This window comes from Nyctereutes procyonoides, unplaced genomic scaffold, assembly GCF_905146905.1.
Source record: "Nyctereutes procyonoides isolate TBG_1078 unplaced genomic scaffold, NYPRO_anot_genome, whole genome shotgun sequence".
Lineage (NCBI taxonomy): Eukaryota > Metazoa > Chordata > Mammalia > Carnivora > Canidae > Nyctereutes > Nyctereutes procyonoides.
In genome coordinates, this window is record NW_026575132.1 from 17,909,921 (window position 1) to 17,926,475 (window position 16,555).

At 39.6% G+C, this 16,555-nt stretch overlaps 1 protein-coding gene across 1 annotated transcript in view; it reads left to right on the plus strand.

Moving 5' to 3' along the window:
- Positions 1 to 16,555, plus strand: part of UNC80 (unc-80 homolog, NALCN channel complex subunit) — a 214,769-nt gene that overhangs the window by 186,955 nt on the left and 11,259 nt on the right. The window contains 8 exon segments of the mRNA XM_055345384.1: positions 524 to 649; positions 1,879 to 2,002; positions 2,726 to 2,932; positions 4,903 to 5,087; positions 5,732 to 5,897; positions 7,269 to 7,448; positions 11,207 to 11,345; positions 13,787 to 13,843. Coding sequence (XP_055201359.1) covers positions 524 to 649; positions 1,879 to 2,002; positions 2,726 to 2,932; positions 4,903 to 5,087; positions 5,732 to 5,897; positions 7,269 to 7,448; positions 11,207 to 11,345; positions 13,787 to 13,843 — 1,184 coding nt within the window.

Below are 16,555 nucleotides of genomic sequence, written 5' to 3' on the forward strand. Positions count from 1 at the left end.
TATCGTTGATGTAATATCTAGAGTCTGGTCTTCACAAGGTTTTGTACGATGTAGAAATCATGTTAGAGCATTTCATTGAGTAGGATCTGCTGCTTAACTAGTTGAGCAATAACTCTATAGCTGGAATGCCTAGTGCAAATAGAGCTATGCCATCATCATTGTCAGTACCAGCTCCATCAAAAAATGTGGCCTGCCTTCCTTTGAATCCACCAGTAAGTATGTCCAATCTCCTGATTAGAATAGTTTTTGGTTCATCTCTCATTATTTACATAGTTAGCTATAAGCAACATTCTACAAAACCTTGGCTGAATCCAGTGTCACGTGTGATCAGACTCCAGACATTACATGCCTTCCAAAGGAGGCGACAAGAACAGATTGAAAGTAACATGTCCAACCTTCACATTTCTATTATGATCATTATTATCTTATTATCATCATTATGATTATTGAATGAGACTCCCTTACTCTGGTCGCATGAAATTGCAATAGTCAAGGCTGGTCATGTGCTCTGTTTGTATTTCAGGTGATGGGAGTGGTAGGACCTTCCAGTGTTGCTGATGGATTACCCCTTCTTCATCTCAGCCCTTATCTCTCACCACCTCTGCCCTTCAGCACAGCTGTTGTCCGGCTTGTAGCATTGCAGATACAGGTGTGACTGCCTTACCTGTTTGTCACGCTCATTAAGTTGCTCGTGGAGGCACCTGATCATGGTGTTCTCTTCTTTTTCTGCAAAGGCTGGGCAAAATCTGTGAAACAAAAGTGTAAACATCTCCCAAACTTTTACGGGTTTGGAGCGTCAGTCCTGAGCTTGGCCCTAAGTTGTGCTTCTGTAATTCTTCTCGAGATCTCAAAAATAGCAGAGTCATGTGGTCCTGCCACAACCCCAGGAACCACTTGTGTCATTTCAAATTGCATGTGAGACCTCAGGAAAATAATGATTCACAGATAATCAGCTCACAATTGTTAATTAAAAGACACAGTAGTATTCAAAGTCTGGTTTTAAATTCTTCATGAAAGAATTGCAATAGAACATTCTTTCACGTGTTACTGCTAGACTTTGAATATCTAATTTAATGATTGTGGGTTGAATATTGTGGTTGTTTTTCTTTTTCTTGTTCTTTTTTTTTTTTTTTTTTACTCTCCCAGTTATTTTATTTCTTGAAATTAAAATAATTATTCCCAAGGCAAAAAGTGCAGAATGCCAACTCCCCTGCCTCTTGCTGTGTGTCACCTAATTTTAGAGAGTGGTAGATCATCAGAAAGCTCTGTGACTGGTGGGAAATATGCAAGTGATGTAAATGGGCAACAACGCAACCATTATCTGACAACTTAGCTCAACGGTCCATCATCCAGAGAATGGGTGATGGTAGAAAAGAGACTAAGCAAACAATGATCCCTAAAGTGATTCATGTTAATAACCCGCGTACAGAGATCATTTCTTTCTCTCTATATTACCTATTCCTTTCTGGTTTGGAGAAGCCCTATACAGAGGTCAGAGGACTTTTAAATAACTACCAAATGGGACAGGTGGCAAGTTTGCATTTTATTCTTTCTCTTTTATCTCTAAAATATTTATCGGTGGACACATGGAGCAAATGAATGGGGATATATGGTGGTTTTGGACCAGACCAAAAGTACTACAACAACTTTGCATTTGATATTCAAGATGTTGCTGTTTTTTAGGTACATAACTCTCAGTTATGTCAAGCAAATGGTAAAGTATCAGTTTTGAGTGAATCTTGTACGCAGCGCAATTGAATTCGTAGTTTCCAGGAGCAGCCAACAGGGAGTCACCGTCTCCAGCGTGCTGTGTAGAAACAAACATACCGAATGGGTGTGGGGGTCAATTAATCTTTGTTTTCTATTATTGCTGCACAGGCTTTAAAAGAAGATTTTCCTTTAAGCCATGTGATCTCTCCATTCACCAATCAAGAGCGAAGGGAGGGGATGCTTTTAAATCTACTCATCCCATTTGTGCTCACAGTAGGATCTGGAAGCAAAGGTCTGATTAATTTAACTAAAGGAAATTTATCATTGTTGTGTTTTCCTAAGTGTCAGGCTGTTATTTCTCATTCTTTTTCCCATGAAGGCCTTCAATGAATTTGATGTGAATGATTTAAACAGGGTTATTCTAGGAAATAGAGTTTTCCTTTCGTTTCAGTTTAGCGACCCTGGGTCGAGTTTCTCTGCTCCACTTCTTAGAAGATATGTCCTTCAGTACAGCAAAAATTGGGAGAACATTATTTCTGTTAAGAAAATGGTATTACCTGAAATACAGCATGGTACGAATTGACAATGAATGGACTTTATAATCTACTGCCATCAGGGTTAGCATAATAAACCCTGCTGCTGCCATTACATTCCAATATATTTTCATTACTCTTCCTTCTTGGGGGATTTTTCTTTTAGGAAGAGCTTATCTCAAATATAAAGACAAAACGTTATGAGTATTTGAGCAGAGAAAAGAAAGGAGATTGAAATGGTAAGCAGAGATTTGGCTAAGAACACAAGCTCTCGGGTGCTGACTATGGAGAAAACTACCCAGTATCAGGAATGTGGTTTCTGCCCAGAGGAGAAGCTATACTGGGTGGGGAAACTCCCGAATGTCTAGGGTGCTCTAGTTTGCAATTGGAAAGAGAGCTAAATTTTTCTGGGTCTAATGTGGGAAGTCGGCCTTGTGACGGGCTTTCCTTTCCACTTGCCTCTCGCGAACTCTGCTCTGTAGATAGCCCATGGCTGGAACAGCCTGAGGTGCAGCTGCTCTTGCAGACGGTCATCAATGTGCTCCTGCCGCCGCGCATCATCAGCACGTCGAGGAGCAAGAACTTCATGCTGGAGAGCTCCCCCGCCCACTGCTCCACCCCAGGGGACGCAGGCAAAGACCTGCGTCGGGAAGGCCTAGCAGAGTCCACCAGCCAAGCAGCCTACTTGGGTGGGTACTCTCCCCTCTCCCCTCACCCCCACCACTTGTGTGTGTATGTATGTGTGTGTGTGTGTAGATGTGTAATGTAAGTATTTACTGAGTTACATTACATCTTGACTTGAAAACTCTTTTGAAAGACCTCAGTCCAGAAAGTATTTAAAGAAGCCACTTGAGCAAGTAAGAGACATCACCCTTGCAAGAGAGTCTATAAACATATGCCAAAAAAACCCCAAAGCTTTTTCCTATCTGTGCTGCCTCTATTACTTGGTTGTTTTTCTAACAGCATCTGGACATGTAAGGAAGGCATCTGCAGTAAGAATTCCTCCTTGCTGGTTAAGTATGAGATCACTAATGAGGTTATCCTTGGCAGCTGTTATCAGATGTAGACTGAGACTAGTATATGGGGACACAACTCATGGGACTCATTTTGAACACTTACTGTGCACTAAGCAGTGTTTTCTATACTTTGAATCCTCACAACAATTCTAAGAAGTAAACATTCTTCTCATTTTAGGAATGAAAAGGCAAAGGCCTAAAAAGGTTGAATAACTTACCTAAAGCCACACAGTTCATAAACAGCAGAGCCAAATTTCAAATCCAAGCCATCTGCCAACAGAGTCCCCACTCTTAAGCCCTTTGTTATCCTGTTTATGTGCTGGGCTGACGGAGGTGAAGGTGGAAAGCAGAATGGCAAAAACCCAAAGAAGGCTAACAGGCACACGGCAGTAGAAATGTCACCAAGCTCAGAGAAGGGAAAGAGGAGTGTTGGGTTTTGTCTGTTTGTTTGTTTAATTTAGTCGAGGGAAAGGAATTGGGATGAATGATTGCTGTGAAAAATGAGATTTTGAGGAAGGGGAGGAGGCGGAGGGGTAAAGAAGACCTTACAACATCTCTCTCTGTGTTATATGGCATGGTTTTCCCCCCTAGAAATGTCCTAAATAAGTGATAAAGGCGTGTGTGACTTTGAAGGCTGAAGGGAGTTGGGATTCTGTGTGTCCAATTGCTGAGATGGGCCTTAAGACACGATCAAGAAAGCCCAGTTTCCCTTGACTGCCCCATAGCAGACACCATGCGGTGAGCTGAGGTGCCAGAGGATGCTCCCACCATAACGTTTGACATCCTTATGATATTCTGGTTTGTCCCAAGATGCTGTTTGGGAAATCTTCTTCCTAAAAGAACAATAAATAAATGCAGATGGTGACAGGGCTTCCAGAATCTAGGGAGAAAGAGATGTTGTAAAAGAACCCCAACAAGGTTTAGTAATAAACATGACTTCCAACATGAGAGGGAGAAAGGAAGGAGAATGGAGTTTTTTCATCTGGAAGGGTATACTCAAACACGTTTCCTGGTTTCCTCTGAGGAGCAGATGAGGATGGGGCCAGAAAGGGAGCTGGGAAGGGGAAGGCCTTGTTTTGTTTTAACTTTGTGCATTTCTGCATAGTTTGATTTTACTTTAAATAACAAAAATATAGTATTTCTACACTTAAAAGAAAAAATCTTTCAAAACACCCATGTTTTAGCTTAGGAGTGAGTATATTTCTAGTTTTATATATATTTATATATTTATATATTATATATATTTATATATATTATTTATATATTATATACTAGTATATTACTAGTATATTGCTAGTATTACTGTGAAGCCGCTATGGCAGAACTTCCAGAAAGCAAAATATTAGCCACGCGTTATGTTTATAACACATTCCCTTTCAGTGCTATGAATACTTTGCCCGGGTGTTCCAAAATAGTAGTTAAAGGTACTTAAGAAAGGTGACTGTGTTCTCCTAATCAGGATCAGAACAGATCAAAACATCCAGATGTTTGTCGTGCTGTCAGAACACGTAAGTTCTTGGGAACATGGAGCCAATTTAGAAATTCAGAAAAATCTTCTCTGACGCATAAAGGGCTGTGGATGTGAGCAGGTTCTTCTGAAGCCCAAGTACGCAGGCTCACTATTCTCTCTTCCTGGTGTGAAGCGCTGAAGGTGATTCTCGTCTGCTTTGAGAGGCAGCTGGGAAGCCAGTGGTACTGGCTGAGCCTCCAGGTGAAGGAGATGGCTCTGCGCAAGGTGGGAGGCCTGGCTCTGTGGGACTTCCTCGACTTCATCGTGCGGACCCGAATCCCCATCTTCGTGCTCTTGCGCCCATTCATCCAGTGCAAGGTGTGGTGTGTGCTTCTCCCAGAAGTGACAACCCTACCCCCCACCCCGGGATATGCTCTTCTCCAGGTTAAGGCAGGGTTGTGGCAGCAGTGCTCGAGGGACGTAGGATGGCCAGTTAGTAGGACCTGTTGGGACCATGCTTGTGAGTAAACAGCTCAAAAACAGATCCCAGAGGGTAACATTTCATGTCAGAAGTCCCTTCACAGTGAGGGACTTTATTTTAGTCCCTAAAACTCTGCTCTCTCTCTACTCAGCCCTGCCTCCTAGGGAAAAAGAAAAAAAAAAAAAAAAGATCGGCCCAATGGATGATCTGGAGAACATTCTCCTTTCTTCAGTGACATGGCACAGATCTGATTATATATAAACATGAAAGAGGCAGAACACTTAAAGCATGTTTCCTCCCCTGAAATCCTCCCTCATGATTCAGCTACCGTGTTATTCTTTTCATGCCCCAATTTCCTGGAGCAATGACTCAAAATAATGTATTGATTCAGAGCTTCCTGTATAAAGCCCCATTCTAAAAACTTCATTTGCATTACCTTATTTAATCCTCACAACCAATTTTTGGACAGATAGGTACAATAATTAGCCCATTTTACAGCTGGGAAATATCGAGGACCTGAGAATCCATGCCTTCCTTTCAGCTTCTGGCCCAGCCAGCAGAGAATCACGAAGAGCTTTCTGCACGGCAGCACATTGCTGACCAGCTGGAGCGACGCTTCATCCCACGCCCTCTGTGTAAGAGCTCCCTCATTGCTGAGTTCAACAGTGAACTAAAAATTCTGAAAGAGGCAGTTCATAGTGGCTCAGGTGAGTAACCATGGGGTGTTTTGAATCCGTTCGGCAAGTGGAACCTACACCCTACAAAGAATGCCTCTGTCCAGGTCACCATTCTCTTTGGAACCATATATGAGTTAACCAGTAGACTTGACCATGGGATCATTGTCAGTAACAAAGCAAGGGGTATCATAAGATTTGAATTTTACTCTCTTCTAAACGTGTTTTTCAATCTTCATTTCAGGAGTTAAGCTCTTTCTTGGCTATTTAACTAGAAAAAAAAATCTTGAAATGTTTGCCCTTTATGGAAAGGAGAAGAGGGATTCACATTCTTTGAGCATCTATCATACGGGAGATGGTTTCATAGGTGTTATGTCACTTAATCCACACAAATGCCTATGAGGAGCGTAACTGAGAGTCCCTTACAGAATGAAGAAACTGAGACTCAGTAGAGAATAAAGAATCTACACACCTGACAGTGACCACAGGAGGGACTTCGAACTAATATGATTGCTTACAAAGCCTTTAACTTTTACAAATCGGGGAAGGAAGGGTTGAATTAGAGTTGGCAGGCTAGGAGGTCCTTTCTGTATATTACTTAAAAGATTTTCTTGTGGGGGTTCATTGTTTACTTTTTATAATTATTGACAGTAAATTACTAGCAGGGAAAACAAATCATTATCTGCCATTAGAGGGCAGTCATTACCCATAAATAGACTATCATACATGTGGCCTTTTTTTTTTTTTCTTTCTAAAATATATTATTCCTGGAAATGTCTTAAGGACCAAGATTTTGACAAGTATAATCTTACTGAAAGCTGCAGAGTGCCATTCAAATATTCTGCTTTATAATAAAATAACCTGACACATTCAAGGGGATATTTTAGAAGTCATAATTTCCAGAAAAGGAGAACACGAACGCAGTTTTGATTACGTATTCTGATTTTGATTGAGAAGTTCCTATCAGACAATGCATTTATTACTCCTAAATGCCTGTGTCAGGAAAGGTATATTTCTCAGGAAAATCTGCCAAGTTGGAAGCTTCAATTCATGTCAAAATTATTTTGCATTCTTCCAGCCTTAACATTTGAAAGCAAAAGCCATGAGAAAGGAAGAAATGTCAAAGCATTTTATGTTATTAAAGATGCTACGTTCCCACAAGGAAGCTATTCAATTATAAATAAATCAATAGATAATTCTTCTTCTCCTTTTCCTCCTCCTTCTTCTTCTATCTCACTTCCACTTGGTACTTTATCCTAAAGACCGTTTATCTGGGACAAGCTATTTAACTGATCTTTCCTAAAAAGTACAAGTAGCCTTGACATGAGGGAGGAATTTGAAGCCAGCATTTGTTTTCTTTCAAGACCCTCACCATGGATTTTCTTTGGTCTTTCCATCCCCCAGCCTACCAAGGGAAGACATCCATCAGTACTGTGGGCACCTCCACGTCCGCTTACCGCCTGAGCCTGGCCACCATGTCCCGCTCCAACACGGGCACTGGCACTGTCTGGGAGCAGGACAGTGAGCCCTCCCAGCAGGCTTCGCAGGACACCCTGAGTAGGACCGATGAGGAAGATGAGGAAAGTAGGTCACCCCGCAGAATGGGGTAGATATGGGGGTGGCATGTGTGACACAGCATGGCCATGCAAATGAGGGCTTGGGAAGGATTTAAGCCATTCTGACCCTTTGCAGTTCTGATCCCCTGGTCATTTTTTACAAAAAGGATTTGAAATGGAATTGTGGGGCACTTGAGTGGTACAGTCGATTAAGTGTCTGACTCTTGGTTTCTCCTCAGTTCAGGATCTCAGGGTCATGGCATCGAGCCCTACATCAGGCTCCGTGCTCAGCATGGAGTCTGCTCGAGACTCTCTCTTCCTGTCTCCCTGTCCTTCCCATTTGTACTCTCTCTCTCTAAAAGAAATAAATCATAAAATAAAATAATAAAATATAAAATAAAATGGAATTGTGACGGATTCCATGATTCCTACTGCTTACTCTTCTATAAATTCCTCAATAGCTCTGGTCATTTGAAAGGAATTCAGAAAAAAAGAATAAATCTTTAGTGACCCCTACATTTTTTTTGAACTTATATATTCAACCATTTCCACTTACTCTCATTTAAATCGTACTTAAGTAACAAAGGGAAATGTTTATTCCTTTTTCTCCTGGCCATCTGGCTTAGAGGGTTGACTAGCATTTACATGACCCCATTGGACAAGGAAAACCAAGCCACGCATATACTCAGGACTCAGAAAGTTGGCTATACTATTTAGAATGCAAACCAATAGGGGCTTCTGAGGGACTATAACCCAAAAGGAAATACAACCCAAATTTCAGTTAAGAGTGTCCCTAATGACTGAGGTGGTCCAGGAGCTTCCAACACACATGCATAAGATTTGGTATCATGAAATGAGGGAAAATCCAGTTGAGAATGTGCTTCATATGTATGCCTAATAGGAGTGGGTTTTAAAAGTAAAAAGTAAACGGTTCAGTTAAATACTGCAGTCATTTTATTATTTTTATTGCCTTGATTATTTTCCAGTTGTGTTTTAAAGACATTCTGATATAACATTTATATAGCAAAGCATGCTGTCAGTGCCTTAAGAATGAAAAGGACAAAATCTAGATCTTCACTCCGAGCCTCTCCATATCAAACTACAACACAAAGCCCCTCTCTAAACTAAATTAGAAGAAATAGGAGTGGAGGTTAGAATTTTAATTAACTGAGATGAATGAAAGTATTTTAATACCCTATTACAGTTGGATGTGGAGGAGAGGGAAAGAAATAAATGCAATAACATTTCCAGATTTCATTTCAGGGTTTATCAGATAATGAAGTGATGATCATATTGTCCTTCACCTGAGCTACAGATGTATATTTGTTTCTAAATCACTCTGGTCATTGCGCATGGAAAAAAATCTTCAAATTGTAATGGGAAATCTTGAAAAATCATGACCAAGAAAACAAAATGAGAGAGATAAGGATCAGCAGTTTTTATATTCATTTAGTCCTAGTAATAGCTCAGAACTTTAGTAATATCTGTTTTTCCTTAATGCTTAAAATAGTGTCTCCAGGCAATTTTTTTTAATTATGAGAAATGTTACCACCTATCTTTAGTAGAGCTAAATATCTTTAGTAGGTAACCTTATGAATAAGTAGATGACTTAGCCAGCAGGAAGGAGATAGGGAAGAAAAATAGGACATAAAGAGAGATATCACTGACTAGGAGCCAGCACTTACACACTGATGAACACAAAATTTTTGCTAATATCTCTGCTCTTAGACATCACAGCCATCCCAGTGAAAACAGAGTCACTAACAAATGTGTGATTGTGATGTGCGTGTGTATTAATTTATATTAGTTATGCTTATGTCTCTGCCTATGTCTCTGCCTCTCTCTCTGTGTGTCTCTCATGAATAAGTAAAATCTTATGGGTGGGTCTAAAAGCCAGATGGTTAAACTATTTTCCCATTCTATCATCAAACCTATATTGAGACCTAACAGGTACAAAATGAGCAACAAGAAAGTATGAGAGAAAACACATTCTCTGAGATTTTATTTTTATTCTTTTAAAAAATTCTATCTATTTATTTGAAAGAGAGAGAGAAAGAGCACAAGCAGGGTTCAGGGGTAGGGGGAGAAGCAGACTCCCTGCCAAGCAGGGAGCCCGATGTGAGGCTTGGTCACAGGATGCCAAGATCGTGACCTGAGCCGAAGGCAGACACTTAACTGACGGAGACACCCTGGCTGGGCTCTGAGATCTTAGATCTAGTCCTGTAGTGGAGATGATAGATATTTTCAATAAAGAACATTTAACAAAAGGGTGAATGGAAGGCAGCAGCACATAATTAATCATCAAACAAATATTGAGAGACTGTTAAGGGATATATGAGTTTAAATAGGGGGAAAAATCAGTGAGAAATTGGAAAGGACTTTATGGAAATAGCCTTATTTACCTTACCATGTTTTTCATGTTTTCAAGGCACATTTGCTTATTCCCTTTTCTGTGAACACACATAAAAAAGAAATACCATTCTATAACATGAATTAATCTCAAGTCAGGCATTATATAACAAAATTTCTGGCACTTTTCATATACACCTTTTTTTTTAAGATTTTACTTATTCATGAGAGACACACACACACACACACAGAGAGAGAGAGAGAGAGAGAGAGAGAGAGAGAGAGACATAGGCAGAGGGAAAAGCAGGCTCCACACAGGGAGCCCGATGTGGGGCTCGATCTGGGACTTTGGGATCATGCCCTGAGCTGAAGGCAGATGCTCAACTGCTGAGCCACCCAGGTATCCCACCTTTCTGGTTCAAAAGTTTCATTAGAAATATGACCGCTTGGGGTATTTTAAATAAAGGATGTCAGATGACCTTACATGGTAGCATCAGTCCACCACAACGCTACTTTAATCAGAATATGTTTACTGTTCTGGGGCGCTTCGGTGGCTCACTTGGCTAAGTGTCTAATGCTTGGTTTCGGCTCAGGTCATGATCTCGGGATCCTGAGATAGAGCCCCATGTCCCTGCAGAGCAGGGAGCCTGCTTCTCCTTCTCCCTCTGCCTGCCACTCCCCCTGCTTGTGCTGTTTCTCATTCTGTCAAATAAACAAAATCTTTAAAAATAAATAAATATATATATATATATATACACATATATATATGTTTGCTGTTCAGCAACAAGCAACATTAGTTCACTTAAAATGAGGCTACTTTGTCACAAATACTGTGGTAAAGCTAACTTTCATATGGATTTGAACACATCAATTTCTGCTTTCACGGAGAAAGTAAGACTACACGCATAAAGTTTAAAGCTTTATGCATTTCTTTTTTAAATTTTATAGGTTTTCAAATATTTTCCCTAAAACTGTCTGAAGTGGTCTCGCCCTCAGCAGTCTACAAATCATTAAATGTACTGAATGTAGTCTTTGAAGGTCAAAGAAATACACTTGACTCATTCAATAACCATATTCTTTTTTGCACTATTCTCAGAATGTTTACAAATTTTCAGTCCAGCTTTTCTGAAATCATTAATTTCCAGATACCTCTTGACTTTCACAAATAATTTACTTGTAAAAATGGACAAGAAGTTTGTATTTATTTCAGGAAGGCTATTTGAGGGCGGGGGATGTGTGGATGTGAAGAGTTGTTTGTCCCTTTGTACAGATTAAAAGCTGAGACCTTTGGGAGTCTTGCATTATAGTCTGTAAAAAGGGACAAATGATAACTTAGCTTTAGAGATTGCCCTAAGTTGGAACCCAGGTACAACTTGGTTTGGGTCTTCTGATTGACCTGGTAGTTTTATAACACTCCATCCCTTTGTCCCCTATCAGATGACTCTGTAAGCATGCCCAGTGTGGTAAGTGAACAAGAAGCTTACCTCCTGAGTGCCATTGGAAGGAGGCGGTTCTCCAGCCACGTCTCTAGCATGTCTGCACCTCAGGCCGAGGTGGGCATGTTACCCAGCCAAAGGTAAAGAGCCACAGATATCTTATACTCTGCATTTGAGGGCAAAGGTAGAAATTCTGAAAATTCACTTTTATTATTCTAAAATGGCCAAAAGAGAAGCAGATGATCATGTTTTTATGTAGACCAGTCAACAAAGGACTTTTCAACCAAAGTCATGCAGGCAGCAGTTTGCAGAGAGTTTTCTAAGCCAGACCAGTAGAAAGGGGTCCCAGATTCTGATCCAAGCATTGTTTCAACTTAAAAACTCCCTGGAAGTAGATACATGGTCTTTTTTTCTGGTTGTCAAATGACATTCTCATAGTTCACAGATAATCATGTGTATAGGACTAGCTTGATATATGTGACAAAGTTTAGACTTTCAATATTGTCATTAGTATTTAGTTGGAGGTAGTGATACTTAACCAAGCAGAAAAGGACCTATGCCACTATGTGTGACCTTGGGCAGGTCATTTAACAAGAGCCAACAGCGCTCTTCTTTGTGAAATAAGGAGGTTAGCTAAAGTGATCTTTATGGTACCTTCTCTATAGTTCTATGATTCCATGACTAAACATTTTAAGACATTTTCTTTATACGTTCTCTGCCCTCTAAGAATACACATTAAAAAGTTCATATATAAAAAAAAAGTTCATATATATATGTATATATATATATAAATATATACAGAAAATGATCTAACATAAGAGTCAAAACATTGTCTATTTCAGAGCCAATGATGTTTTCACTTCAGGAACTAAATTCTTTCAGAGTTGGCCTTATGTGTTTCTGGCTAATCTCTTGTGTATTTTTAATACCTACAAATTCAATGTGGTCTACTTCATATGTGGAAAATAATAAAAATCAGAGCACATTCTAATGTTCAGATAAAATCAGTTTTATACAGAAATAATTACCTTGTGCCTAAGACCTTTAGCAAATAGTTCATGAACTTTACAGATGAAATAAAATTTGTGAATAAAGCCTAACTTTGGAGAATATAAAAAAAAATAGGGGGAAATGATAAAAAATGATTAATAAGTAAATTGCATACTTGCAAAGAAAGCAGTATCTTATATACTATTTGGTTATTACAAAAATTAATGATATATAATGGTTACTATCATTGCAAGAGATTGTTTCACCTACCTTTTGCTAATTTACCTTTAAAAAGGAGGTCTTTTAAATAAAATGCACGAACAAAACTAGAACTAAACTATAAAATGTCCCAAAAAATATAAAAGCATTTGATATTAGTGTTTACCAATTCATGTGAAAGTTTTATTTAAATTAGGGAATTGTAGGAATTTCACATAGAGGGTTTTTTTGTGTGTGTGATTTACCTAAACTAACCAGACCATTCCCTTTGTACATATTCATTAAGAAATTAACTTGTTTCAAGGGAGAAAATTTGGTCTCTTATGGATATGTTGGAAATCCAGAAAAATCATATAGTTCAGCCCTTTGGGTTGACTCATATTTTGGAAGGCTAATGAAGGCAGTAATGTCTATGTTAGGGAAAAGGAGCCTCTCTCTGGAGTCAGAGATTATTTCTACAGTGTACAATTAGGTAAACAATTTAGGAGGGCAGGTGCTCCAGCCTTCTAAATAGTTTAATTCCATTCAATTTAATAAGTGTTTATTGAGTACCTTGTGGGTGCTTGCTTAGTTCAATGCTGTCTAGTAAAGGAGAGAAAGAGAAAGTATGACACAGTTTCTGTTTACAAATCCCCAAATTAGCTGCATCCAAATAAAGCAATAAACCATTTAATTATTCTCTCACCAACCTGACAGGATTCTTCTTTTGGCATTTACAATTGAGTCACTAGAGGATGGAGGAAGGCGGTAAATGAGAGTGCCACGTGAATATTCCAGGGTTATCTTCCTCCCATTTGTTGACTTGCATTTTCATTGCAAAATTAGCAAGGGAAGTTGAGTTCTTTCTTTGCTTTTCTTAATGGCCTCAGTTCCAAGAATTTGGTTGTGGCAATTCATGGTAAGTGGTTTTTGTGTAATAATGTCACAACACACAAGAGAGAAGTAGGTAGGGTCCTGGTCAATGAAGAATCATGTACATAATAAGACAGTGAAAAGTCATAATCACCTAGCCAAATGGTCACCAAAGGAATGATAGTCTCATCTTCTACAGATTCATTTTGCAATGCATTTCAGAGCTCATGTGTCCATTTGGAGCTCATTTTAAGTCCCAATTCTTGACCAATAAATAGATCACTCCTCTGAGAGTCATACCCACCCAAAGTCCCTCCCCTTCCCCCATTGCCTTGAGTCCTATGTCTTGACAAACCCAGCACAAGGTGAAATGGTTACCTGTCTCCTTCTCCTTCTTGTTCTGTTAAATTTATTTATTTATTTTTTGGCTCTTGGAAGCAGAAAATTGCATGCCTTTTTTTCTTTTTATTTGTTTGCATTTTCTTTCCCTAAATGCTTCATCTCCCTACCCCTCCTGCAGTGAACCTAATGTCCTCGATGACTCCCAGGGCCTGGCCGCCGAGGGCAGCCTCTCTAGGTACAGTGTCAACGCTACCTGTCTATTGGTGTCTGTGCTGGGAAACTAGCTGTTCCCTGTCTCTCTGTCTCTCTGTCTCCTCTCGCCCCCGTCTTGATATCTATTTCCATTTCTTGCCCTTTGTTGCTCATGAACACACGAGCCTGGAAGTCAAAGGTGTAGCCTCCTTCGTTTTCAGCTTCAGTGCTCAATCACAAATAAGCTAAAAAGCTTACTTTAAAAAAAAAAATCTGTGGAGGTTTTTTAAGGGCTTGTCCCACGGACATCTAAAAAGTTTGATGTGCTAAATGTTAACTTTCTCCCAACAAATCATTCCCTCCCACACCTATATCCCCTAAGAATTGTTTTTCAGAAGCCTTTTAATACGACTCCCCATCATCAAGAAGCCCCTTATTAAATCCAGACAGGTCTTTTAGCTCATGGCATGAATGGTAAGAAAACAAACAATGCTGCTATAATAAGAGTAGCAATGTCAATACAATTTATATAATTCCCTCTCTTTGATGCATGCTATGTGGCAGGCTATTATAGTAGCTTGTTCAAAGGACACTGATAAAAAGAATGTCTGTCCCAGCACAAAGATGACTCCAAAACTTGCCATGAAATATCAGACACAAACATTTCCCGGTAAGTAAGAGACGTCTCATGATGCAGACAATACAATGTCTTGGCTATTGGTTTAAAGCATCAGAAAGGGGGACTGCACCTTTAACACTCAGATAAACCCTGTCAAACATTCCTACTCTTGTGCCGTTGATCCACACCTCTCAACTAATCCTCATTAGGGGTAATGCTTCTTGTTCATTCTAACAGTACCTTAGTTCCATTTCAAGAGAAAAACATTCCCTTCCAGGTTCGCATTATGTAGTGAGTACAATACAACGTGTTTATTGCTTTATCACAAAGATGAGGAAATGTTGAGAGGCTGTTCCTGTGCCAGGATATTCTTTTCTGTTTTTCTCTTTGTTTTCTTTGCATCTTGTTCAGATTTCACATTTTCTTTGGTAACTGAAAATGGGAAATTTAGTCCATTATCAGGTCTATCATTTTTTTTTTACTAGACCCATAATTCATGACATTCATTTGTGTTTGCGAGCCCTTGCCTTGACAGATCAGGCTATTGGTGGTAAATGTGGAAGTGCTGCAGAGTGCAGGCTTAACTCCATTATCTAGAGCTGCAGGGACGAGGAGGAACAAGATGGTCCTCAAGTCGGTTTCCCCTCATTGTTCACGGTGTTTGAAGAGATCTGAACCAAGTCTAGCACCATAACCACTACTTTCAAAGAACAATCTGTTTTGCTTAAAGTTGCATGTGAGATAGGTGAACCTTGCTTAGAAGAGAATTTCAGTGGCCCTCTGAGAGTGGAAAGGATGAAATCGGCCTTCTATTCAGCCAACTTAGGCCCAGGGCTTTTCTAATTAGGCCAGATTTTCCTCTTGCTGAGTAAATACTAGTTCAGGTTTGGTGACAGAAAGCAAGAATTTGAGTTGATTTTTATAAATGTTCTAAAGGATTTGGCCATCTCTAGTAGTTTCAGAGTTCAAATTGCTGAGCTAGGATTTATCAGAACCAATCTGCCCTGGGTCCAGCACTAGTGGGAATAAACCCAAAGTTCTTGCTACGTGAGACTATTTCAGAGCCAAAGCTATATAGGTTTTATCTACAACTGAATTAGTCAGTCATGTCAGGACTTTGGAGACTGTTTTAGACCAACTGTGTGGATCTGTTGTTCCTATAACTGGCGTGTTTTTGTTCTGGGTGTTAGCCACCCAGACTCCATGGTGGTCATTAAGAAAACAGAAGATGAGGCATTAATGCTGGATTCTAAGTAATTCTGTTGATGCAGGGATATTTCACCAGGCAGTAGCACATCCACCTTTGCCACACATTGCAAGATGTATTTCTTGAACTCCATCATGTCACCAAGTTCTCTTTGGAGGAGAGGAACTTTTGGTATTTACTGAGGTCAGTTCATAAAATAGGATATGCACTTATATTTGGTTTCCAAGTAATCTTATTTTGGGCATGAAACTTCTTTATGTTGCTGACTCTTAAGACCCTAAGGAAGCAGTAGGCACTAACCGTGGCAATTATATTTAGCACATACCCGAGCACTCAGGAGCTAAAATACATCCAAAGTAGTCCTAAGGAGAATCTGGCTCCGAACCTTCAAGAATACCCGGAAGCAGGGCACCTGGGTGGCATAGTAGGTTAAGCATCCGACTCTTGATCTCAGCTCAGGTCTTCATCTCAGGGTTGTGGGTTCAAGCCCCATGTTGGGCTCCACGCTGGGCACTGAGCCTACTTATAATAATAATAATAATAATAATAATAATAATAATTAATATTACCAGGAAGCATGCCCAAGGGAAAGTAATAAACCCCATTTCTCCCCTAACCCCCATATTTTGGTAAACTTTCTGGAGATTTGCTTTTGAAAGAGCGTTTATTTTAGGTCAGTGGGACAAGTTGGCCTGAGGGATAAATGAGGAAGAAACCAGAATAACTAGGGTGACCCAATGAATAGTTAACAGCCAATAAAAATTACACAGACCTTTTGAAAACTTCTTCCAGATTTTTTTTTAACCTGTGTTACCTGATTTCTTTTAAATATTCATCACAAGAAGTATCAGCCTGTTAGAAGCACTATGCTATGGAGCAAAGATTATTTTAGAAATTAATAAAATAGTATCCCATTCTCTTCCATTGAG